General features: G+C 35.8%; 2 protein-coding genes across 2 annotated transcripts; both read left to right on the top strand.

Moving 5' to 3' along the window:
• Positions 1-5,839, top strand: LOC121958874 (matrix-remodeling-associated protein 7-like). Its single transcript, XM_042508034.1, is given in 5 exon segments — positions 1-429; positions 1,652-1,898; positions 2,010-2,112; positions 5,726-5,799; positions 5,802-5,839. Coding segments are annotated over 5 exon segments (726 nt in total). The 5' UTR covers positions 1-165.
• Positions 5,840-6,319: 480 nt separating this feature from the next.
• Positions 6,320-20,244, top strand: LOC121958436 (alpha-N-acetylgalactosaminide alpha-2,6-sialyltransferase 1-like). Its single transcript, XM_042507344.1, is given in 10 exon segments — positions 6,320-6,613; positions 7,617-7,875; positions 8,083-8,245; positions 9,638-9,667; positions 9,670-9,799; positions 14,699-14,837; positions 14,921-15,024; positions 15,899-15,982; positions 16,561-16,660; positions 18,150-20,244. Coding segments are annotated over 10 exon segments (1,311 nt in total). The 5' UTR covers positions 6,320-6,515; the 3' UTR covers positions 18,354-20,244.
• Positions 20,245-24,353: the final 4,109 nt, after the last annotated feature.

The following is a 24,353-nucleotide window of genomic DNA, read 5'->3' as shown; positions in this document are numbered from 1 at the left end:
AGGAGATTGTACCATATCCCGTAAATGCTGCTCGTTAACGCCGATGTTTGGTGGGGATTATTACAGGCGGCGTGATGGCCAACTGTGAGTGAATGCAGCCGCCTCAGGTGAACAAAGAGCGGGACAGAGAGTTACAACACACGCCTAATAATCATCCGCTGCAACATGGATCTAACTTTTGTTTTATCGGCTGTTATATTCACACTTCTCGCCATCGTGGTCGCGACGTCTGTTTTTAATGGCTCCTCTCCGACAGCCGATTTTGTAAACTATTTCGGACACAGAGGAGACGGGGGATTAGACCAACCGGGGCTGAGGCAAAATGGCTATTTACCGGACAAGAAGAAGAAGAAGAAGGCGGAGGACGACTGGTGTCAGATGAGCAGCAGCTCGCACGATCACTGGGATGTAGTGAAATCTGTGCTCTCAGTAAGTAATCTGAGGTTTTTTTTGTTTTTGCATTATGTAATTCCCCCTTAATCTGTTTTACTGACTTCCCCTCCCACTCAGATACAGTTTGCATGGTCAGTCAGAGGTGGATGTATGGAAGCAAATGAGAGGCAAAAGTATTTTAATTTTAGCAGCCACTGAATACTTTATATTTGAATTTAAACACAACTGAGTGAATAGCATTGGAAAATAGTATTTTGAAAACTGTGTATCCAGATTTATTTGTTCTGAATTTGCCTCTTTGAAACTAATAATGAACTTGCTTGATTTGGAATTTCAAAAGCTGATTTAGAGTATATTTCTTTGTCATTGTGCACAAATTCAGTTCCAAAAATTCTGATTTTTTTTTATTTAAGAGTCAGCATGCTTAAATACAATTGATGCAATTTAGACTTAAAAAGAAAAATCAAAATAAACATTAGTCTAATTCTATTGGTCAAATTTAGATCCCAATTTAATAAATAAATAAAAAAACAAATAAATCCAAAATTGAAATTCTTTCATTTGGATTCATGGATCTGAACTTGTAAATACTGAATATGTATATATATATATATATATATATACATATATTTGAAATAAAATAAAAAATAATTATTGCTCTGATTTGCTTCCATACATTTCCACCTCTGTGGATATTTCTTGTAGAAGACATCCCACTCATCTTTGTTGGGGTGCTAAAAATAACAGCCAACAGTTAGAATTTAAACAATATAAACTTGCCACAACCGTCTTATATTGTGACCTTTAGCCTGAATTGGTAGAAAAAAGCTTTGTGGTTTCACTCTTATTTTGAAGTCTTGGGTTTGACTGATAAAAAACTGGCAGGATGAGATGAGCCTCCTCCTCACACCTCTCAGGTCAGGACCGTCCCTGGCCTGTTTTTAGCCAATTAAATGCCTGTTGGGGATATTTGGATGTCTGCCTGTAGAAAGATCAAATCAGCACTCGGGGGAGCAAAGTATGAATCGATAACCTGACACCTGCGCCAAGTGTAGACCAGATCAGCATCCAGGAGAGGTGAGAAACACAAGTAACACGAGGAGCTAAATCTCTGCAGCAGTTTCTAATCTGGGCCTACCTGCAAGAGGGAACGCACAGATATTTCATACGTTTTTTAAAAAAAATACACTAATTTCTCAAGTTTTGGGGGAAGATTCTGGTTTGATTCCCCTCGCCTGACCCCGTAATTCTCTGACAGGATGAGGCACATCCCCACCCTCACTCTGAAGAACTGCCAGCACCAGTTGAGTGCTCCTCCTCCACCTCCAGCCTGTCCGTCCCCAGGCCTGGATGTAGACGGACGAGCTTAGAGGTAGACTCGTCGTCCGAGGCCTCGTCGGGAGCGAGCCGTAGGTCATTTATTGGGCTCTCTGATAAGGAGCTCCTAAAGTGTGCTTTCTCATACCCCCAGACTGAAGGAGCCACAGAGAGCCCGGGGATCAACGGTGAGCACTTTTACCAAACTGTTGAGTAAAATATTCAAATAAACACAAACTTTTTTTCCTTCAAAATAACAGCTTGCTATAGTTTTTTAATAGAAGTTTATTCTTCATCAGATAAATTGGGAACAAATGATTCCTTGAAGTACGTCCCTGGAAAGGCGCGATCCCACCACCTGCAAATGATGATGTCCTCGGAGGAGCTGGAGGAGGAGCAGAGGTCAGTGCAAATTATAAATGTGGCTGCCGTTCTTAATATGGCGTCCTCTATAAAATGTTTATGAGTATAGAAGCAAATAAGAGACAAGTATTTTAATTTTAACAACCACAGAATACTTAATATAGAAATTAAAACACCACTGAATTCTCAGCATTGAAATATTTTACAATTAGTTTGTTCTGAATGTGTTTCTAAATTTAGATTAAAAAAATATTACAATGTCACAATAATATCACAATAAAAAAAAATACACTCTGCCTTTTAAAAGAAAAAAATCTGATTTTGACCAATGAAATTTGAGACACCAAAAAATCTTAAACTTGAATATTTGGATCCGAATTTGTGAACGTCAAATAAAAGTATATTCAAATTCAGTTTTTGAAGAAAGAAATTTCGTATTTTAATTTCAAATAGGTGAATTCAAAATTGAAAATTCACAGCATTTAAATATTTTACTTAAACCACATATCCAAATTAGTTTTTCTTCCTCTGAATTGACTTCTTTGAATTGAAAATATTAAATTTCTCTAATTGCAGATTTAATGTTCACAAATTCAGATATGAAGATCCAAGTTTCAGAATTAAAAAAAAAGGCTTGAATTTTTGAACACTGACAGAAATAAATACAAATTCAGCTCTTGAAATTGCAAATCAAGAAATTTCAATTTTTTAATTTAAAAATTTAATTACATTTTTTAAAAATTCAGAACAAATACATTCAGATACATGGCTATCAAAGTAAAATATTTCAATGCTTTGAATTCAGTATTGTTTAAATGTCAATATTAAGTATTCACTGGCTCTTAAAATTAAAATACGTTCGTCTGTTATTTGATTCCCTAACGAGCCATGAAACAGAAATGATCATGGAGACCCCTCTAAAACTTTTTTTAGTGGGTGGTTAGTTAATTTATCGTAATTTTAGCCTAACTGTTTTTTTTTTCTGAGAAAAATGTCAATATTCCCAACAGCCCCATTTTTTCCCCTCTGCTATTAGGATTTAGCTTTTTCTTCATAACGATATCCTGCGTTTTTGTTTGCTGACAGTAGCGTCCATGTTGTCGACTTAATACCTGAACGCCAAGAAAATTGTGTTCACGACTTCTCATGTCGCAACTACAATCTCACATGATCCATTTGACGGCAACAATAAACGATCATCCACAAAACAACATGTAGGGAAATATTTTGTGCCTTCTTTCAGAAAGTAAAAGCAAATAGAAATGGAATAAAAATAAATATATGAAATAAAATAAAAATAGTTTACAAAAAAAAATATAGTGGGACAGTAGGACTTTTTTTCACAAGCGTTCAAACAAAGGTTGTTTTTTATAAATGGCTTATAACTGATCTAAAAGCATCCGTAAACAATGTGTTAATTATTGTTCTGCTCAGCCGTTTTGTACGTTTTGAATCATTATATCTTTATTGAAAATGTTTTGACCTGACTGGGCTATCTCGGTTTAGATATGTTATGCAAAAAGAGTCCACTAGATGCTGCTGTTTCTTTAGAAATCTTTGATGGTGATTGATCATAAATGTTGTTAAATAATACTTTTAATTGCATCCATAATAAATAATTTAGTGAGTATGTTTCTAAAGCCATGCTCAACTAAATGGTTGAATTGTTATTTGCTAAGATAATAAATGTACAATTTTTGTGAAAAAAAGGATGGATTTTCACTGTTTTTATACCATATATTCAATGTTATTCAATGTTATACTTGTTTAAAAAAAAATCGGTATGTTTTTTTCAATTTTATTTTTTTTTTACCATATCTGAGATACTTTCAAAGTACTGTGCTGGTAAATTTCTAGAATACATACATTCAAAATAATACTAGCTGTTAATGCTACTTATTCCATGGTAATTTGATATACTACCATACTGCAAGAATTACTTCACAAAACACTGCATACACCTTCACTTGTGGTTTCTGGGTTTGATATCCCCCTCTGTAAAATACTAATTTCTTTGCCGTAGTTTTGCTAAAAATATATATTTTTCATCCATTCTAACATTTCCATGAAGTTCTCTTGTTTTTGTGTAGCTGCTCTGTCCTCAGTCCAGTGTCGTTTAATCCTACGCTGTCTTCACGTGTGTTTGTGCGTCGTTGGCGATTCACCCCCTGTTTATCTGCTGTATCAGCCCTCCTCTTCAGGCTAGACTGAGTAAGGCGAGATTGAGTCTCTGCCAGGCATTAGCTGGAGGATGAATGACACGAGACTTAAAGAAAACACTAGAAGCATTCGGAGGCTGCTGCTGCTGCTGATGCCAGGGGATAAAATGGAAACGTAACGAACCTGCATGCCCTGCTCTTATCATTGCAGGATACACTCCAACGCAGACTTTAACTGTCTGTAAGCCTGAAAAAGGAGCAAATGTGTGGTAAAGTATGAGTTATTCTCACCCGTTCATCTCAGGGAGGTCACTTTCTGGCCATTGTGTGAAAAACTCCAAAGTTGTTTTGCAGTGATTTTGACCTCATTAGGGTTTTTTTATTTTTATCCCCAAGTGGCCATGAAGCGACTGATACACATCCCACGACCCACCCCCCCCGCTGCCCCCATTATTCCACATTAGACGTGTGCTTCTCAGGTGTCGCAGCAGGTGTTGATTGTGTCTCCAGTCGCCGGCTCTGACAGAAGAGTGTTAGTTAATCCTCTCAGGACGCTCCTCTCTTCTGCCACAAGGAGGACTCAGTGTGACACAACACACTGCTGACATGACGGTCGCTTCCAAAAACCGTTCGGTCATGCTGGAAAAGACGGTGTTTGTGCTATGAGAGGAGGAATAAATCTCGTCTTATGTGATGCCAGGCAACACTGATAGAGGACCTTTACAATAATCAAACAATATTCTTCAAATATTGCACATGATCTTTCACTCTTATCAGATAACTGCAAGTCCTGTCCAAAAATCTGTCTTCAATTTGGTGAAAAATTGATCCTGACAAAAGATTTTAAAAAGCCTTAAATTTAAGTGTCTGAGACTTGTAGATGCCATGTAGATACCAGCATTGTCTATTTGTCTAATATATATGTGTGTGATTATGTGTATATATACGTAAATAAATTTAAATAAATAAAACTTGATACGGACTATTTGTGTATATATACGTATATATACACATATAGTACGTATCAAGTCCTGGAGGGAATTTTAATCAGATTTTGGCTCCTTGAACTCAAGAATGAAATGATCACAATTTATATTTATATTTTTGGCAATAACTCAAGAATTCACACCTTAATTATAAACCCCACCCCCCCAAAAAATTCACAAATGTCTAATGATGAAGTGATGACATCTTATATGCAAAAGGTCAAAGATCAACTTCATCAAAATGTTCTGCAAAAACACTTTTTTTTGCCATCACTAAAAGTCATATCAGAAACATAAGGGGAGACATTTGGTCAGGTACTGAATTAGTGACACTAATTTTGGGTGTCGTGCTGATTGTAGAGATCGTCCGTGCTGCCGTGGGAAGATGCGTGTGAAACATCCATGTTTTCACAGACATGGATGTTAGTGCGTACTATAGCACGGTTGTAATTATCGTTCTGGTTCTTTCTCTCTCTCAATGTTTCTTAAATATATTTTTCTTCGCAGGGTGCAACGTGAGCAGCTGACTGCCATCTTCCAGCTGCTGAAAGACAACAAGGAGACATTTGGGGACGTGTCGGAAGAGACATGGAGGAGCAGCTCAGGCTTTACTCCATCTGAGACTCTGTGTGTTTTGGGATCCATCCTCTGACATCATTTCTTAAACCAATGAGCGCTACTGATGGACGACGACCTAATACTTCAATAAACTTGTTCACAGTATTCATCGCAAGCTGTACAGTCCACTCAGCAACCATTCATGTTTTAATACTTTGTTTGTTGTATTTTTTTTGTTCCACATGCCACGTGAGGATGAAACCAAAGCTTCTGGATCTTTTCCAGCACAGAACAGGATTTTCTAGTTATCCATAAAGGACTTTTGTTTGTGTAGTTTTATATTATGATAAAATTAAAAAATGTGTTAATTTATGACATAACTTTTTTTTTTAATTCAATTTTATCATAAATTCTGTAAAAACTCCTGTAAAGTTATTTCTGCATAACCTTCCCTCTGTTGTGTAATAAACCACATAATGTGTCACGGTGAAGCTGTGTGTGTGTGTGTGTGTGTGAGAGAGAGAGAGAGAGAGAGAGAGAGAGAGAGAGAGAGAGTAATCATGGGTCCATTGTGTATTTGTATCAGTAAAGTAGGCTGTGGCCCTGCCCAGTGAGGTCTAGTGACAAAGTGTTTATATTGCATGTGGATTTTCCACCTTGGCACAAATACCAAGTGGGAAAGCAAACAATCACCAGCTTTTAATTTGAACAGCAAAGTTGCCGGTTCTCAGTCTCAGGGATGACGCTCCCAAAGACCAGGATTTTTTCTTTGATGCTTCTCAGCTCAATTTTTGTACTAGTTCTATTATCATGGGGACTTTTCTCAAGAAATATTAGGTAAGTTGTATTCAGACAGACTTAAGAGGGAAGAACTTTTCTGTATTCTTGTCTTTTCTAAAAAAATGTTTTGTGATTTTTTTTGTATTAGTATAACAAAATGTAATGTGCATTATACTTTGCTTTACACTTTTTATAGAAACGTACTTTTGCTGTTAATTAATAAACAATAAAATTAGATTTGTCTTTACAAAACGGTAAAGAAAAGGATGATATTGTGACCTAAAACAAAACTAACCTCACAAAACTTAAATCCCATAGCTGGGGTTTCAGCACTTAAGTTTCCAGATCACAGACGGCCCCCTAATTCTCATCAGTTTTACCTGGATCCTTTAACCCTTTGAAACCTGAGCAGAGTGGCTTGATGGCTTGATTTCTTTCAAAAACATGGGAAAAGAGCAATCAGCAATTTAACAAGGAATTAACCAAAACATTTGCATAAATAAAGAAAACAGTTACAAGAAAATTGCCTAAAAATTACCAGTTAAAGAAATTTTTTAAAAAAAGAACAAAAAGGAAATCACCTGAAAAAAAAAGCTAAAATCACAAGAAAATCACACATATATATTCTAATTTTAAATATGTATATAGATTTTATATATATAATGATAATAATCATAAATATGGGTTTAAAGGTTACAGGACATTTTTCCCTATTATTAAAAAAAAATATCTAATATTTCTCTCGTTTTAAAAATTCATTTTCTTTCCACATTTTACCAATTTCTTGCTTGTTGTCTTTTGCTCATATTTTCGAGGTCGCAGGGACAACATGTAGAAACTTCAGAGAAAAAAAATAAATAAATAAAAAAGGAAAATTAGATTTTTTTTTTTGTTCCAACATTTATGCACTTACCATTGTCTGTATTATTTTTCAGTTGCTAATTGTATTAAATTGTCCTCAAAGAAAGCCCAGCCCATTTCCAGGAACAGCAATTTAATTTCCAAAGTGCCTCGCTAATTTTGTTGCATCTCTTTGTTTTCTGAAAATCTTCTTCATCAGCTTTGCTACTGTCTCAGGAATAAGCAAACACATGTATGAGGATATAATAGGAAACTTGACTCCACACGCACATGCAGCTGAAACTGTTGATTCCACTAAAACAAACCCAGTGACGAAGCAAAAAGCGGCTCAGATGAGCGTCTCACATGCAGTTGTGGCTGAGACTCCGATGCCCATCCTCAACAGAAGCTCCTTTAAGAAGTGTCCTCAGTGGGATTTTGATGATGTCTATAACCAGGACGCTCCACCCAGACTGTGGGTAAGCATGCTGTGGCAAGACAGGACAGAATAATTATAAATGCAATAAGTCATTTTTTTGTTTGTTTTTTCCCTTAAAGCAGTTATAATTACTGCAATTTACCAATATGTTGCAGCAATCTGTTTGACCTCTTGCTGTTCATCCTTTGGGAATCTTAGTTTATGCTTTTTTACCATCATAATTAACCATTTTATCCTGTGTTCTCAGACCTGTGCCGAGTCTCTGAGAAACTCTGAGGATGAGAGCTTCAAGAAGGCTTTCCTTCCCAACATACGTCTGTTTCTGCACAAGGACAACATCAACATGAGCGAGTGGAACCGGCTCTCACATTTTAACAATCCTTTTGGTTTTATGCAGTTCCCCTACAAAGGTAAGCTTTTCTGTGTAAGACAGGTGTGTCAACACTGTATTTCATAATCACTATGTGTGGTGTGTTTGTGAGGCAATGGAAATGTAATTATGGTGGAGGCTTATTGTTTCTGTTCCAGCTTCCTCTTCTTCCTCATGTAGAAACTACTAATCTTACTTTTTTTGTTTAGCATTATGAGCAAAACTTAAACGTCAAGTTTTAAAACCTGCTCCAGAGATCTTCCTGCAGTTTTGTGCATAAATCATGTAAAGAAAAACATTTTTCTTGAGGAAGAATGATGGATTTTTGACAACATAATGAGAAACTTACATTACAATGGATAACGAGACGAGCCGATGCGTCAAGTGTGCCCACAGAGAACTACCACCTTGTGCTGGCTGCCACACAGACGCTGGTGAACAAGAGCAACTTGATTACCATCCGTAATAAACCTGTTTGTTTTTAACAGGTTTATTAATGATGGTAATCAATCAAACCAAACACACAAACCAGCCTGTTCTGCTTTCCCCAGGTGGCTAAAAACTACAGTTGCTGCATGTGTAATAAATGGGTCACAGCATTTTGACTTTTACATTATTAAAACAGCTTTTGGAAATTTTGAAAGATGCAGTGGTTAACTTATGTTTAGTTTTTAGTCTTTTTAAAAAAATTTTTTTTACCACATTGAAGAATTGACTGTTTATTGTTTTATTTTTTATTTTTCTATAGTTACATCTTCTATGTAAAGCTTCTTTGATGACTTATTGGTATTGTTTTTAATGTTATTATTAATACTGAATAATTCTTAAAAACACTTAGTTATGTTTTAGTTTAAAATAGTTGGTTGGGGGGCTAAATCCCTGAAGGAAAAAAATCAATGTCCTTGTAAAAATAAGCTCTTTTTTTGTAGCACACGGGTGTCTGAAAAGCTACTGGAAACACAGCAATGATTTACTAAATAACAACTGGTTTTGTTTTGTTTGGGCCTGAGCAGTGGTCTGCATCTTGGCAGGCGTCTCACCTAAGTGACAAAGTCAGCTCATATTGTTTTTCACTTTAAAAATCAATCTTTTTTTAAAAAAAAAAAAAAATTATTAGAAAATACAAAAAACACCCAAAATCAAAATTACAAAAAAAGAAATTAAAAAAATCACCCCTTTAAACCACCAAAATTATTAAAAATGAAAACATACTGAAACTCAAAATTATTTTTTTTAAAAACAACAATTTTCCATTGACTAGACAAGAATAGCAGTTTATTTATCATTTATTTATAGATCCCATTATCACAAAAACATATACATGTAGTGTTTTTAAGTTCCCCATTTCTACCTTCCCACAATTTTCAAATAAATCAAAGTTTGTCCAGGTTTCAAAGGGTTAAGTATGTATGTATTTGGATTGTTTTTGTAGAAGTGATGAGTGCAGTGAAGTTGATCCCGAAGCAAAAGAGCCGCTGCTCTTTCCAAAGCCAGGCAATGGCGGGTGTATCCGCTGTGCTGTGGTGGGCACCGGGGGGATCCTCAACGGCTCCAGAATGGGGGAAGAAATTGACGCTCACGATTACGTTTTCCGGTAAGAAAGAAACCATTTTTTTGTTCCGCCTCCACTGTGGGGCAAGAATATTTAAAAACAAATTGACAGATAAGTCATTGAAAAATGATATTTCTCTGTGCAAAGTAAAATATCTTTGCTCAACAGCCGTCAGAGGTGGCCAAGACAATATTTAGTTATGGCAGGGACCCTTTGTTAACATAATTTATGCACACATCGATTGCAAGATGGCATAAAAAATCCTCCTGTGTGTACAGCCTGTCGACAGTCACCATCCGTCACATGCTACTTTCTAGTTTAAATATTTCCCATTTATTTTAACATAAAGAGCATAGAGTATTTAAAGCTTTATTAGTCAATCAACTCTGTTGTCCTGTGGGTGCAGCGCAAGCACTGAGCAGTAAAACCTGTATATAGACTTAATCCCAGCTGACTAAAACAAACTTTCTATCATGGGTAAGTGATAAGTGTGGTGGAGATTATGGGTGGTTTCTACAGTTTGTTCAGTGTGGGTCAATAAGGAAGCCACTGCAGGATGCTTGAATGTTATGTTGTGATAGTGTGTTTAAAAAACCATTTGTCTCTTTTGCACTGCTGCTGCTGCTGCTGCTGCTCCGTTAATAATATCAGTTGAACTCATTCGTTTAACCTTTTGAAACCCGAGCAAATTGGCACGATTTCTTTCAAAAGCAAGGAACAAAAATGTATCCCTTACAGATGATCAACAAAAATTTTAAATAAATAAATAAATGAATAGATAAAATATGTAATGGGAATAATAATAATAATAGATTTCCGGACATTTCCCCCATTGCTTTTTTAAAATTATTACCCCAACAACATTTTCTCTCTTTCTCTTTTTAAAACAAATTTTCACGTAATTTGCTTTCCCTAATGTCTCGCAATTTTTGGGAAATCAGGTTTCAAAATGCATGTGAAAGGCTTTTGGACAAAGCACAAGAAAACAGAAGTTTTTCAAGATTTCAAAGGGTTAAGCAGTTTTTATCTTCAATGCCTAACACCTTTTTACAATTATAGCCCCCAAACTATGAATGAACTTTTACAAAAACTGTCACATTATTCGTACAGAAATACATTTGACAGAAAATATGTGTGAGAAAGTCTTATTTCTCTCAAATTGCTTGCTCGTAGTGACAGGGGAGTCTCTAAAAAAGTGGGATCTCTTTGACTTCAGGAGAATATCTGAGTAGTTCTGACGCTGATTAGTGAAGTTTATAGGAGTCATCATCTCCCAGGTCACTGATACACTATACCTTTGTCACTGATATCTCCTCTCATTTGAACATAGCATAGTTTCCACACGTAAAATCAAATTAATTTCATAATTCTACAGCAATCGGTTTTTGTTCTGGCTATCTGAGTATCCCTTTGGGAACCAAATTACATTTCAGTTTGCACAATCACCAGCATGACTGGATTGTGAAAATTAAAAATTGCAGTCTACAATGCTTGTACTAATGCAGGGCTGAGACGGCAAAACCACACCCATGGTTATTTTAAAGTAAAGTTTTAAAGTTATTTTCATAAATGTTACTAACTGTAGCTTTAAAGTTAAGTTCCCTTTAACTTCAGCATCCTAGTTGACTGTTTAATGAGGAAACAGTGATGTTTTTGTTGCATGTAAAAACAGCCAAAGAGTTTATACAACATTACAAAAAAGACAAGAAAAACAGATTCAACCTACAAAACACACGACCTGGAGAGAAACCTAAATTCCAGCTGTAAGGAGACCTTTGAAGGTATTTAAATGTTTCTGTGTCATTACAGGCTGCACGGAGACATTATAAACCTGTGATTAAGTGTGATTGCAACATGGATTGTGTGTGCTGGAAACTGTGGAGTTTTTATTAGCACAATCAGACCTGCAGCAAACAGTGTTACTGCTGCCAGTGAGGTGTATTATGCTCTGTTTGCTTATCTTGAGGTCAGAGGTCTAGGAATGATTACGTCTCGGAGTCAGATGAGTAAAATATTGATACTAGGCTCACATGACATGGACTGTGGCCCTTGGGAGTTTTTTTGTGATTAAAATACAATAGGTGAGGAATGTTTACTGATGAATGTATAGATGCTTGTACCTATATAAGAAGATATGCATGAGTTGTAAGGGAGAGATTCACATTGGTCCCGAATCTTCTCCCAGGCAGACCATGGTGCCTGGTCGTGCAGCCTGTGATTAAGTGTGATTGCAACATGGATTGTGTGTACTGGAAACTGTGGAGTTTTTATTAGCACCATCAGACCTGCAGCAAACAGTGTTACTGCTGCCAGCTACAAGAGAAGAAAGCTAATAATGAGCAAGTGTCATAATGAGTAAACCTCAGTGAGTGAAACCCTTTAATGTCCTCCACTAAGAAAAAAGCTGTGGAATTATTTTTCATTGCATCTGTTGGAGCTATACTTACAAAACAATAATAACAATAACAATTATTTTTTAGATAAAGGTCTCTACTAGGCCTCTAATAGCAAAACACACGGACAGGGAAGGAGCAATCAGCAGAGTTTTATTGATGATGTGGTTTGGGGGATGGGGGCCAGGGACTGTGAGAGAGCAGGGGTTATCCGAGCTCGAGGAAGGAAGGCACTGGAGGAAACACAAAGAAAGCACGAATGAGCACAAAAATCTTGATCCAAAAAAGCACAAAACACTAGAGACATTTCTCAGAAGAGACAGCTGATCTACCAGGGCCGGCTCTACACAATTTGGTGTCCTAGGTGCCCTAACCCTAACCCGCACCTCCGCACCCAATAACGACACATGTCACTGTTTATTTATTTGTAATTTAATATATATATATATTTCTAGAAAGAAAACACTAAGTGAGGGCGCCAGTGGGCATAGAAAATTATTATTTTATCATTATTTTCCCTCGAGGAAAGAAAGGTGGACTGGCGGTGTGGCGGCGCCCCTCCAGCAGATGGCGCCCTAGGCAACCGCCTTTATCGAAAAGTGATATAATAACATAATTCTCTGCTGTATAGTTGCTGCTGGTTTTCCGTCATACTTTTATACTTTGACCATAAAAACAGGTATTAACTTGAATTCTATGTGGCATTTAAGAAGTCTTAAAAGGCTGTAGTTTGTAAGCACTCAGCCAAATCAGAATGACGTTATCAGAAGGAAGGTGTGATGAAAGATGAGTTGCGACATTTTGACAAGGAACAAGGAACAATGATAGTAAGGACTGATAATAGCCTGCCAGTAATTCGGCTGGCCCCAAAATATCATGGGTAAATGAAATACTCTCGAAACATTGTGTCGGTTTTTGCTTCCCTGTTCTTTCAGAGAGGCTGAAAATATTGAGAAACTACTTTTGACACAAATATTTAATCACACAGGTGTGGTTTTTATTTTTTGTGTTTCTTTTCTATATTCAGCTTCTTTGTCTATGCATTAAAATACAAACATTAAATCACTTATGTGTGAATACTTCATGTATGTAAACCAGATTCTGATTTATACAAATTTGAGGACTTAACAAAAATGGTTTTTAAGTTGATTTGGACGCCGGTGACTCATGACGTCACTTGGACTTGAGTATTTTGTATTGAAATATTTGATACCTTCCCCTAAACCCGAAGATTAAAGAGTACGTGTTGAAATGAACGTTCAGTTCACAGGCAGCAAAATGTGTGACATCTGCGGCACTCGTGGATGTATTAAAGAGAAACTGCACTTTGCTTTGTGATCAAACTGAAGATTTTAAAGTAGCCTTAATTGTGACCATCCAAAGTCACGCTGTGTAGAAATGATGCTGTTAAATGAGCTCCTTGATGTGCTACACTCTTAAAATAGGAGAAGTGCTCAATGACACTGATTTTTAGCAAATTTGTAACCAAAAATAGGGAGAAATACATCAGACTTCAATTGGATTTTATTTGTTTAGCTCTGTTCATATGAAACAAAACTGGAAAGCAAGGGGTTTCTTTTAATAAAACCAAAACCCCTCCAAAATAAGAGTACTTATTAAACCCAGGAATTGAGGAAAAGCAACCATAGGTGAGGAAACAACCGAGGCAAGAAAAAAACTGTAGATAAAATAAATAAATGCTCTTAACAGCTGGCTAGATAAGAAATAAGTGAAAGGATAACAGCAGAAAATAGAATAATAAATGTGTTAAAAATAAAATGATAAAATGATATAGCATCTAGTAAAAGTTAAATACACTAAAATGTATTAAAAATAGTTAGTTAATAATTAAGTAAATAAATAAATAGGCTAAACAGTTAAAGTTCAATTTAAAGCCAGACGAGGACATTTCTAGGATTTAAGGTTATTTCTAGGATTTTTTGTTCTGCACCGTTACCAAGAAATAATACAGAAAGTTCAAATGGACTCAATAAAGGATTCATAAAATAAAACCATCAGAGTCTTGTCCACATTAAAAGTATTCAGTCTGCGCAGAAAGTAAAGTCTTTGCAGTCGTGTTGAAGTCATGAGTCAGATTTTGTTTTTTGGGTTTTTTTTTTGGCACTGCGTTGTGCCACAATGGTTCACAAAGACAGCGAAATAACTTTGGATGAACTCAGTGTGTGTGTGTGTTTTGGTATTTAATGCTGTTTAACTGACCCAGAGCTAGTCATCCAACCATTATTCCTTTGTTTGCTCACCTCTCACAGCCTTGCTTGAACCAGCCACCAACCAGCCATTTTTTTTAAAGAAATCAAAACAATTTCCTTAGGTTTCAATGGTTTAATTGATATTTTTTATATATTTTTAATTTTTTTTTTTTCATATTTGTGTTTTGCATATACGTAACCTGACAGTTACCAACAACTGCCGTCATATTTGATCATGCAATAAACTTGATTAAGATTCTTTGTGGGTATCATATATATTGGTTTCTGCTTTATCATTGAAGGCCACTCTATTTTTTTTTTTTGTGTGTGTGCGGCAGGATGAATGGTGCAGTCATTGATGGTTTTGAGGAGGACGTAGGAAACAGAACTTCGGTGTATGTTCACACAGCCCACTCCATTACAGCATCGCCATATTTCTTCAGGAAGTACGGATACAAAGCTGCCCCTCACGACGAGGTACTCAAGCTCGGCCGTAATGTGCAATGTTGTAATGTGTAGTTTGTACCCGCCTTCATCTTTCATCCTCTTCTTTTGGGCAGGGTATAAAATACGTGATGATCCCTGAGGGGATGAGGGATTACAATTGGCTTCGGGGTCTTCTGAGAGGAGAAAGGATTGTTAATGGCTCATATAAAAACACAAGGTGAATATCAACTCTCTGTATGCAACAGAAGAAGGCAACATGCACGCACAAACATAAAAATACAGTATGTCCCAGGGATACCATTTTTGCAAAATACCAGGAGGCCAGTCACAGCAGCCCCTTACATGTTTGTAGGATCTTAGGACATTTTTGGGTTTTAAGGACATTTCTCAGATTTTAGGATGCCTCTAGGATTTTAGGACATTTCTCTGATTTCAGGAAGTTTCGAGGATTTAAGGATGATTCTAGGACTTTTAGGACATTTCGAAAATGTTGGGAAATCTCTACCATTTTAGAACATTTCTTGGATTTTATGACATTGATCAAATTTTAGGACAAGCAATGTATGACATTTCTAGGATTTTAGGACATTTGTACGATATAAGGACATATTTGAGGACATTTAGGATATTAGGAGGTTTATAGGATTTTTGGATGTTTTTCAGGTTTAAGGATGTTTCAAGGATTTCAGGACAGTTCTCTGATTTTAAGATGTTTCAAGGATTTTAGAACATTTTTAGGATTTTAGGACATTTTTCTTATTTTAGGATGTTTATAGGATTTTTAGGACATTTCATGAACTTTAGAAAATTTCAAGGATTTTAGGAAATTTCAAGGATTTTAGGATGTGTTTTGGATTTTAAGACATGGGGCCAGCTGGCACCCTATCAGGGGCCAGATATTAAATCGAATTTGACTGATGAGTTTCTAAAGTTACTTAATGTACCAAAATAGTGTCTTGAGTCATAAATATAATTTAATTCATTCAGACTCCAGGGGATATATTAACTGCTGCACGGACAATAAATGAAAACAGCCAACTTTGCAGCTTTCTTTCATCATCACCACTGACTTTTGTATTTCAACCCCACAGACCGAGGACGTACTACTCCGGGCAGTACAATGAGTCCCGCTTCTATGTTCTGCACCAGGATTTCCTCAGATATGTTCGAAACAGGTCCTCACACAATCCTACACAACTCTTTTAGTTTTGATGATTCATGATTACAGTGATAACAATCAACTGTAGAATGTAACTACGTTCATTTACTCGTGAACTTTCAAAATTTTGAGGTGCACTTGCACTTTTTTGTGCTGCTTTCACTCCTACATTTATTTAAGAACTTTAATAATACCAAATATAATAAATAAATGAATCATGATGTGTTGTGTTTTAAGACAAAGCTTAAAACTGATCCCCAGGGGGGTTTTCTTGCTGAACAAAATGTTTAGGTAACATAAAATGTTGTGTGCTACAGAGCTTACTTTCTTCAATAATCCAAAATCCAGAGGAAAAATCCCGTAGGCTTTTTGACAAGGAAACCAGGGCGACACTAACTTCTAGGTTGGCCTACAAAAAAAGTCAGCACTGTATGTGAAGCAGAAAAACAAAATTAACAACAATAAATAAAATGTTTGGTAACATTACAAACGACAATGTTGTCGTCAATTTGGAGTCTATAGTTTGTCTTGTCTCATATGTAGATTTTTAATGTGCACTAACTCTGTTCATATGACGCCGTTTATTGCCCACAGGTTCTTAAAGTCGGCTCATCTGAATGCTTCATACTGGGCAATAGTCAGACCAACCAATGGGGCATTCGCTATCTTCCTGGCTCTGCACACCTGTGACACTGTAAGTTAATATTACTTAAACTTGTCCACATGCTAGAATAACGTGCAATCAACCCAAAAACAATAATGCCTGTGCAAATTCAATGAAGTTCTTTTGTCATGTTGGACACACTAATGCGAATTCAGAGCATTGCTGTCAAAGAGCTTAATGCTCAGTCAATTTTCCCTGAATAAACAATGGTCAATGATGACAAGAACTACATATAAAGAGTGAGAAAGTACCTGTTGGTGAGCAGTAGGGGTGATGGGTGGGTCATTATTATGGGTTATTGTTCAGCTGTTCGTGTCCGATGTGAATGATACATTCTCATTGGTCAGTACTGTTCACATATGACACGCTAAGTATGTTCCTGTGGCTGCTGTTGACGTTTACACCAGTTTAATGCATTGTACATTTTCAAAATACGCTTCTGTCTTTACGGGCAGCACGGTGGCGTCGTGGTTAGCACTGTTGCCTCACAGCAAGAGGGTCCCTGGACGGGATTCGGTCCATGAGTGGGAGCCCTTCTGTGCGGAGTTTGCATGTCCTCTCCGTGTCTGCGTGGGTGTCCGGCTTCCTCCCACAGTCCAAAGACATGCAGCTCAGGTTGATTGGTGACTCTAAATTGCCCTTAGTCTCAGTCATCCCTGTTCCTTAGGTGTGACTGTGAGCGTGTATGGTTGTCTGTCTGTATGTGTCAGCCCTGCGATAGTCTGGCGACCTCACCCTTCTGCCCAATGACAGCTGGGATTGGCTCCAGCCCCGCCCCCATTACAACATTTGTAAAACACCTTGAATATATTTCCTTTTGCAGCAACAAAAGCATATTGCAGCAACAAAAGCACGCCTGTCCAATACGGGCTTTCCAACTGGCAACGTTTCAGCTGCATTATAAACTGACACTGCCTGGTGGCGCATCATACTGCCGAGAAATGTGGCTTGACCTTGAAATGAGAACAAGCTGATGTGAAACCAAAAGTCATGGTAGTTACCAGACTTTACAAAACTACACAAAGTTTGTACGTTTACGTCACTTGCATCCTGTTCATTATTATTTTAACCAAAACCTTGTTTTCATCCGAAACTAAATCAAGTGTTTTTTCTTTTCTAAACCAAACTGCGACAGTTTTCCAACGTTAACATGTTTGAAACTACGACTGTTCGTAATAGACTCTGCTTTTGAATCCTTTTTGTGTTGCCAGCACAATGTTTCACGCCCACCAGGTAATGCATTTTTAAGAGGTCGTGTCATATATTTCTGTGAGAATATGTCGGCAGTATAAAATCATTTATACAGACATTAAATCTCAATATATATCTTTACAAATTCATAAAAGAAGAATTCCACCTGTAGGAAAAAGAGTTAGAAGATCAATGCTCTATCTAAATCTCAGCATGAAATTAAAAAAGCATATTTAAAAAAAAACAATGAAAAAAAAGCTTTTTTCTTTGAAATCTTTTGCTGGTGTGTTATTCTCAGTCGTCCCTGTTCTGTTTTTGTCATTCTCAGGTGAACGTTTATGGATTCATAACTGCGGACTACAAAAAATACAACAACTACTATTGTCAGAAAAACATCAAAACTCGTGTCATTTTCTATGCCAATCATGACTATAACCTGGAGATGAAAACATGGAAAAAACTACATGACAGCAAAGTACTGAAGCTATATCAAAGACCGGACTCAGAACCAGAGACAGAAAAGCCAAGGTAACACTGACACTGTCACACTGAGAGTGACAGTAATGGCGTCTGGAATCTAGGTCATTTTTTTAAACTGTTATTTTCTTATTCTTTATCCAAAAGATATGACTTTTCTTGATTTTTAAAAGATATATATTTGACCCTCTTTGATATAAATGTGGTGGACATATTACAAGTAACACATCTTTTTCTCTTTTATTGTAAATCTGTATCTTTTGTTATGTTTTTATATTTTATTACTTTGTAAAGCACTTTGAATCACCATGTTGTATGAAATGTGCTATATAAATAAAGTTGCCCTTTCTACGTGCACACAGTTTAGAAACTATTGACTCCAACATGAACATAAAGTTTAACCCTCAGTTTTCTTGTGCTGCATTCAGACACCTTTCACTAGTATTGAAACCTCTGACAGCTCAAATAAAATTATTTTCATTTCTTTCAAAAACATGGGAAAAACATAATGGGCAACTTGGCAAGAAATGCCCCACAAACTCAAAAAAAAAAAAAAAAAAGAAATAAAAGGAAGAGTACGAGGTGTCTAAAAGATGTGGGTAGTTTCATGTAATCGTGTTTTCACATTTTTTTGTTGTAATGCAGTTGCTGTTAATCTGTCAGTCTGTTTCTGGTTTGTTTTTTGTTCATAAGGCAGCACATTGTGTATTCTGTGGCTATAACCTTGTGTAACATCAGATAATCTGAGTCATTGTAAACAATGTTCATACTGTGTGTGGCTTCATCGGTTACTTCATCCTAAGTGAACCACAGTCAACAGTTATAGTCAACGCAACTAGTTCCAGTATATCTGATGGGACGGGTAACATTTTCATGCCATCAATTTAAAGAATTAATCTTAAATTAAATGTGATCAGTTGGTCTGATGGTTGGGCCACCACTAGTCATAAAGCTTTGTCTAGACGTTCATGGTTCCCAGAAGATGAAACTTGATTATTATGATGATCTCCTGATCTGTCAGCAGTTTAAAGAGTAACTTATGTTTTATTTCAACATGTTATATGTTTAAGTGACTAAAAGGAGCTACAATTTTTGAAACTGGTCCAGCATTGAGCAAGAGGGTGGCAGCTGGCAGTTGTGAAACAAGCTGCAGTGTAATCAATCTGGGCATTTGTACATCATCAAATTACATCCACTAAAAATATTTGCAGGATCTGATTGTTATTGTAAGTGTCTGACAACACGTAAAAAGAATTCCTTCAGAAACAAACCTTTTTGTTTAACCACAATCAGCCCCAAAACTGTATTTAAACCCACCAGACTCAGTTTAGATAAACAATAATTTAAGGATGTATAGAGCCAGAATATTTTCATATCTAATTGAGCGAACTAAGTGTTTATTTCAACCAAACAGGAGTTGGTGATTGTTGAAACAGTGTTAATATGAAAAAAGAATATTTTTCTGAGTTTTATTTCGTCTCTATCTACTTTGAGTGAAGTGTGTTTTACGATGATAAAATTACTGTTTGTCTAAATGGAGTCTGGTGAGTTTGTCTATAGCAATTTTGGGGCTGCTTCAGGTTAAACAAATGCATTTTGTTCTTTAAAAAAAGGTAATTTCTGAAGGAATACTTTCCATAATGTTGGCAGACAATTATTACAACAATCTGAGTCTGTCGGTGGCAAAACAAGCACATTTAATGGATGTAAACTGATGGTAGACAAATGCCCCCAGTGGTTACACTGCAGCCTGTTTTTCTGCTAGTCTTCTCATTTAATACTGGACCAATTTTTTCAAAAGAAATGTTGTTCCTATTAGTCACTTAGGATGCTAGTTAGTTAGTTTTTAAATCTGAAGATATGATATACTTAACCCACAGCTAAGACAATAGACTTAAAACTGGAGATGTAATAATTTAAATATATAATAAATTCTTGACATTTGATGACCCAAGAAAGTCTTTTAATTTAATCAAATAAAAAGGTAATGATAATAATAATAAAATAATAATATAATAATAATAATAATTTAGTGGTGGGAAATGTAATAAAACATATCCATTAAGATACAGCAATAATAAACTATATTAGATATTAGGGAAATTATTATTGCTGTATCTTAATGGATATGTTTTATTACATTTCCCACCACTAAATTAAAACACAATTAATTTAGGTAAGTAGATTTCCTGAACAAAGTTACTGAAACAGATAGCACCACCTGCTGACTTATTAGAGATACCACCACAAAGTGAGAGTAAAGTAAATCACCTGATCAGATAGGTCTCCCAAGAAATAAATGCAATAATTAATTAACATAAATCAATTTATTGCAGCCCACTCCCAGACTTTTCAGGGGAAAAAATTAATACATTAAGGTAAAACAAATGTCAATTTATTATTTGCGTTTTTAAAAAAATACTTTAATGCTTTGTTTTAACAAAAAAATTGTATTGTAAAATATTGTCCTTTATAGCGTTACCTACTTTTTCACTAGTAGATATGCCCCTTTCTTGTTTATTATTATTATTTGTTTATTTACTTATTTTAATGAGACATATTAGCTGATGAAAATGTGATATTAATGTTTTGGGTTTTATTCTAGAATGTGATAAACTATATAAGTATTCTTTTGAATAAATAGTTTGACATTTTAGTAAATATGCTTATTAATTTTCTTTCTGGGGTAGATGAGAAGACTGAAAGCCTAAATTGTAGGTAAATAGCCAGCAGCTGGATAGCTTAGCCTAGCAAACTAGAAACAATGCTAAAGCTGACCTGTCTCTCTCCTAAAACTCACTTTATTGATCAAGAAAAAACTGCAAATTGCTGCTTTTACTCTTCTATTGGTGTGTGGATTAAGTAAAGGAAATATTACTTTTTAATTAGTGAACCTTTAGGTTCTTTTGGAGCCAGGCTAGCTGTTTACCATTGTGTACAGTCTTAAGCTAAGCTAAATCAGTGCTAAGTTATTTTTGCAGTCTACAGACAGATTTATACACTTCAGTTTGTGACTTTTTCTGCTTCTAATATGTGAATATATACAGTTATCAAAGTGTGACCATGTTTAAATATTATTAGGGGACCATTTTTGTCAGATGTGTGATATAACGGAGGTCCGTAAGGGTCATATTTGCTATTTAGGTCACAGACTCTAATGGTAACCGAATGCGATGTAACACCTGTGACCAAACATCCGGGTCACAGCAAGGAGTGCTGAAGGGACTGAAAAACCGATCCAAAATTTATGAATTTTTAAAAATCAGTGCAAATTTTAATCCTTCCCGTCAAAAAAAGTGTTTTATTTCAATTTAATATAATAATTGAGTGTTTACTTTTTGCCAATTCAAATGACGGCTAATGGTCAAAAAGAGGTCAGAGGTGAGTCAAGCTACCTGCTGCCGTCATGGCGGATAGTCTTATCGTGGAGCGCAACAAAATAAGTACGAAACGTCAAAAACTAGAGAAAAACGATGCTGTAAAGGCCACCACGAAGGTAAAACACCGGTTAAATTACCTAAAAGTAACGGAATTGCGCTGAAAAGTGGAAAACCTGAAAGTGGATTTTACGGACCTGCTGTGAGGAATGTGTGGACTAACGTTACATAACTTCTAACAGGTAAGTGGTTAATTATTATTTTATCTATTTAATTGGACTGTTGCTGTGTTTCCGGAGCATAAAAACCTTTTTTGTGATGTCGAGTGGGCTACATGTGTGAGCTGTGTGAGTGGATGGAGTTGTATCTCCTTGTTTTCTGATATTCTTATACTATTTTGTAAAATAAAATAAAATAAAATATTGCTTTGATACAAATCTCAGTGTTTACTGTTACTACGAGGCTTACCCGAAAACAGTATAGAAAAGCATATTCAAATATATAAAGTACATCCAATAACTTTCCTAAAAAGATAACAAAACAAAATCCCTCTGGCTCTGCTAATAAGATGAAGTAAACGTCTGAATAATTTAGTACTTTTTTGAGGTTTTTAGTTTAGAATTTTCAACGGTGGTCGGGTATGTTAAAAATATTAAAGGAGGTTTGTATTGTAAGCCAAATATATTTTATGTATATAATACTTTGCCAAATAATAATCATCAGTCATTACTAATTATTAATTAACTATGTATTTCCATTAGCCCAGAAACTATGATATTAACAATAAATAATAATATATCAAGTTTAATTAGTTTGACATCTTTTTCCAAATGTTTTGACTGTTTTGGGTCAATGCAAACAGCAGAAAGTCAATAGCTGTGTTTGGTGTGTTACCACAGGGGGCGTTGTTCTGCATAAAAGCTGCAGGCTTTGAGAAGTCAGCAGTTCACAGTAACCTATGGCTTTATACATTTGTCTATTTGTCAATGAGTGTTTCCTTATTGGTGACATGAATGACCGGTAATCTAGTTATTAGCTACAAACATGGGCAGATTTGAATCGATCTTAGCATCCCTTCAGGAAATGAGAACATAGACATCCTGTGTTGCTCAGATAAGGTTCTGCTGAACATCAGCAGCTGGCTTGTTTTGCCTAATTCACATCGCAATGTACTGTATATGTTTGTATGTACATGTGTATATGTGCTTGTGAATTTACTGTATGTGTATGAGATATATTATTAATGTGTTTGTGCTTCAAAACGTTTTTTTTAAATTGTTGCATCATGAAGTGAAGGCTTCTTTATGTTCCCTCTGTGTGTGTGTGTGTCAGTCAATGGGCCTCATGCAGGAAGCATTATACACATATTTTCTCTTATATTTGTTTGTATCAACTATTTGATCTTATCCTGTTTGTAAACAATCTATCGTTCCCATTTATATTGTGCATCCCCAATTCCTACCTTGCTTTTTCTTTCCGTTTTTTTGGATGGACAGATGATTGAGGACTAGGTATGGGGTGATGGCTGCAAGGTAGATCAGACTCCAAGCTCATGTATTGTAGTTTGCATGAACCATAATAACACTCATTTTATCTGTTTGTCAAGAATTTCATTCCAAAAAGTACATATCTTATAAAAGTGATGCAACAAGGGAAGTTTGCTCTTTTAGTGCAGTATTTATCTTTTCTCAGATTCTCCCCTGCATTAGTGAGTTAGCTTTCATTGCTGATGTTATTCATAATTCATATTCTCTGTGGTTGAGACCTAAAAGTATCAATAATTAATTTTATCCTGTGGCTGATAATTAACGTTTCTAACTGTGAGTCAGAACCATGTTGGTTGGTGAGTGTTTGAGTCACTTTTAACTGAAGTGACCCCCGTTTCAGGACACGACTGCAGTGTAATGCACAGTGTTAAAATGTGGGAGCACTGTCCTGTTGCAGTCTGATCACTGGATAGATCATTGAATAAAACATTCAAAAATCAGTTTTGAAAAATGCATTGAAATGCATTTTGGGTATGGTTGCACTATATCGTTTTTTTGCTGATATCCATTATGCTGATATATTTGCTCTCATTTGGCAGATAACTGATACCGGTATTGATATATCCACTTTTTCAACTTTGCCTGACGGAAAATGATAACTAATGTGTGTGTCCAGCCACCACAGTAGTAAATATTCAGAATCGCGTTGCTGATTATCTTGTTTGGTACAATTAAACAGGCAACAGTGGGCTATGAGAAAAATAACTATACAGTGAATTTGAGATTTCGTCTGGTATTCGTTGGTATTTTGTTCATCCTCATGTCATTATGACGCTGAAGTTTCTGATTTAGCTGTTAAGGGGAGAGTTATTCTCAGCTTTTTGCAGACTCCTAGTGTGTGGTGAAAGCATGTGTGACGTTTTGATTTTAAAAAAAGCCTCAGCACTGTATGAAACTCATTTTTAGATTTGTGAAACCTTAATTCAATTTCTGAAAATGTAAAAGAGGAAGATTTCACTGCTTTTTTTTTTCATGTAGACCACATTGAACCATGATGACATCAAAGACCACTTTCCATAGATGGGTTTAATCTGGACAGAATTATCCCATGGAGGCTTAATATAGTTTAAACCCACTTTCAAATTTGTGAAACCTTTATTCTGTCAATGAAAATGCAAAAAGGGAGATTTC

Source organism: Plectropomus leopardus, chromosome 19 (genome assembly GCF_008729295.1).
Source record: "Plectropomus leopardus isolate mb chromosome 19, YSFRI_Pleo_2.0, whole genome shotgun sequence".
Taxonomy (NCBI): Eukaryota; Metazoa; Chordata; class Actinopteri; order Perciformes; family Serranidae; genus Plectropomus; species Plectropomus leopardus.
Note: the sequence above shows the minus strand (reverse complement) of the source record. Positions and strands in the feature narration are given on the sequence as shown.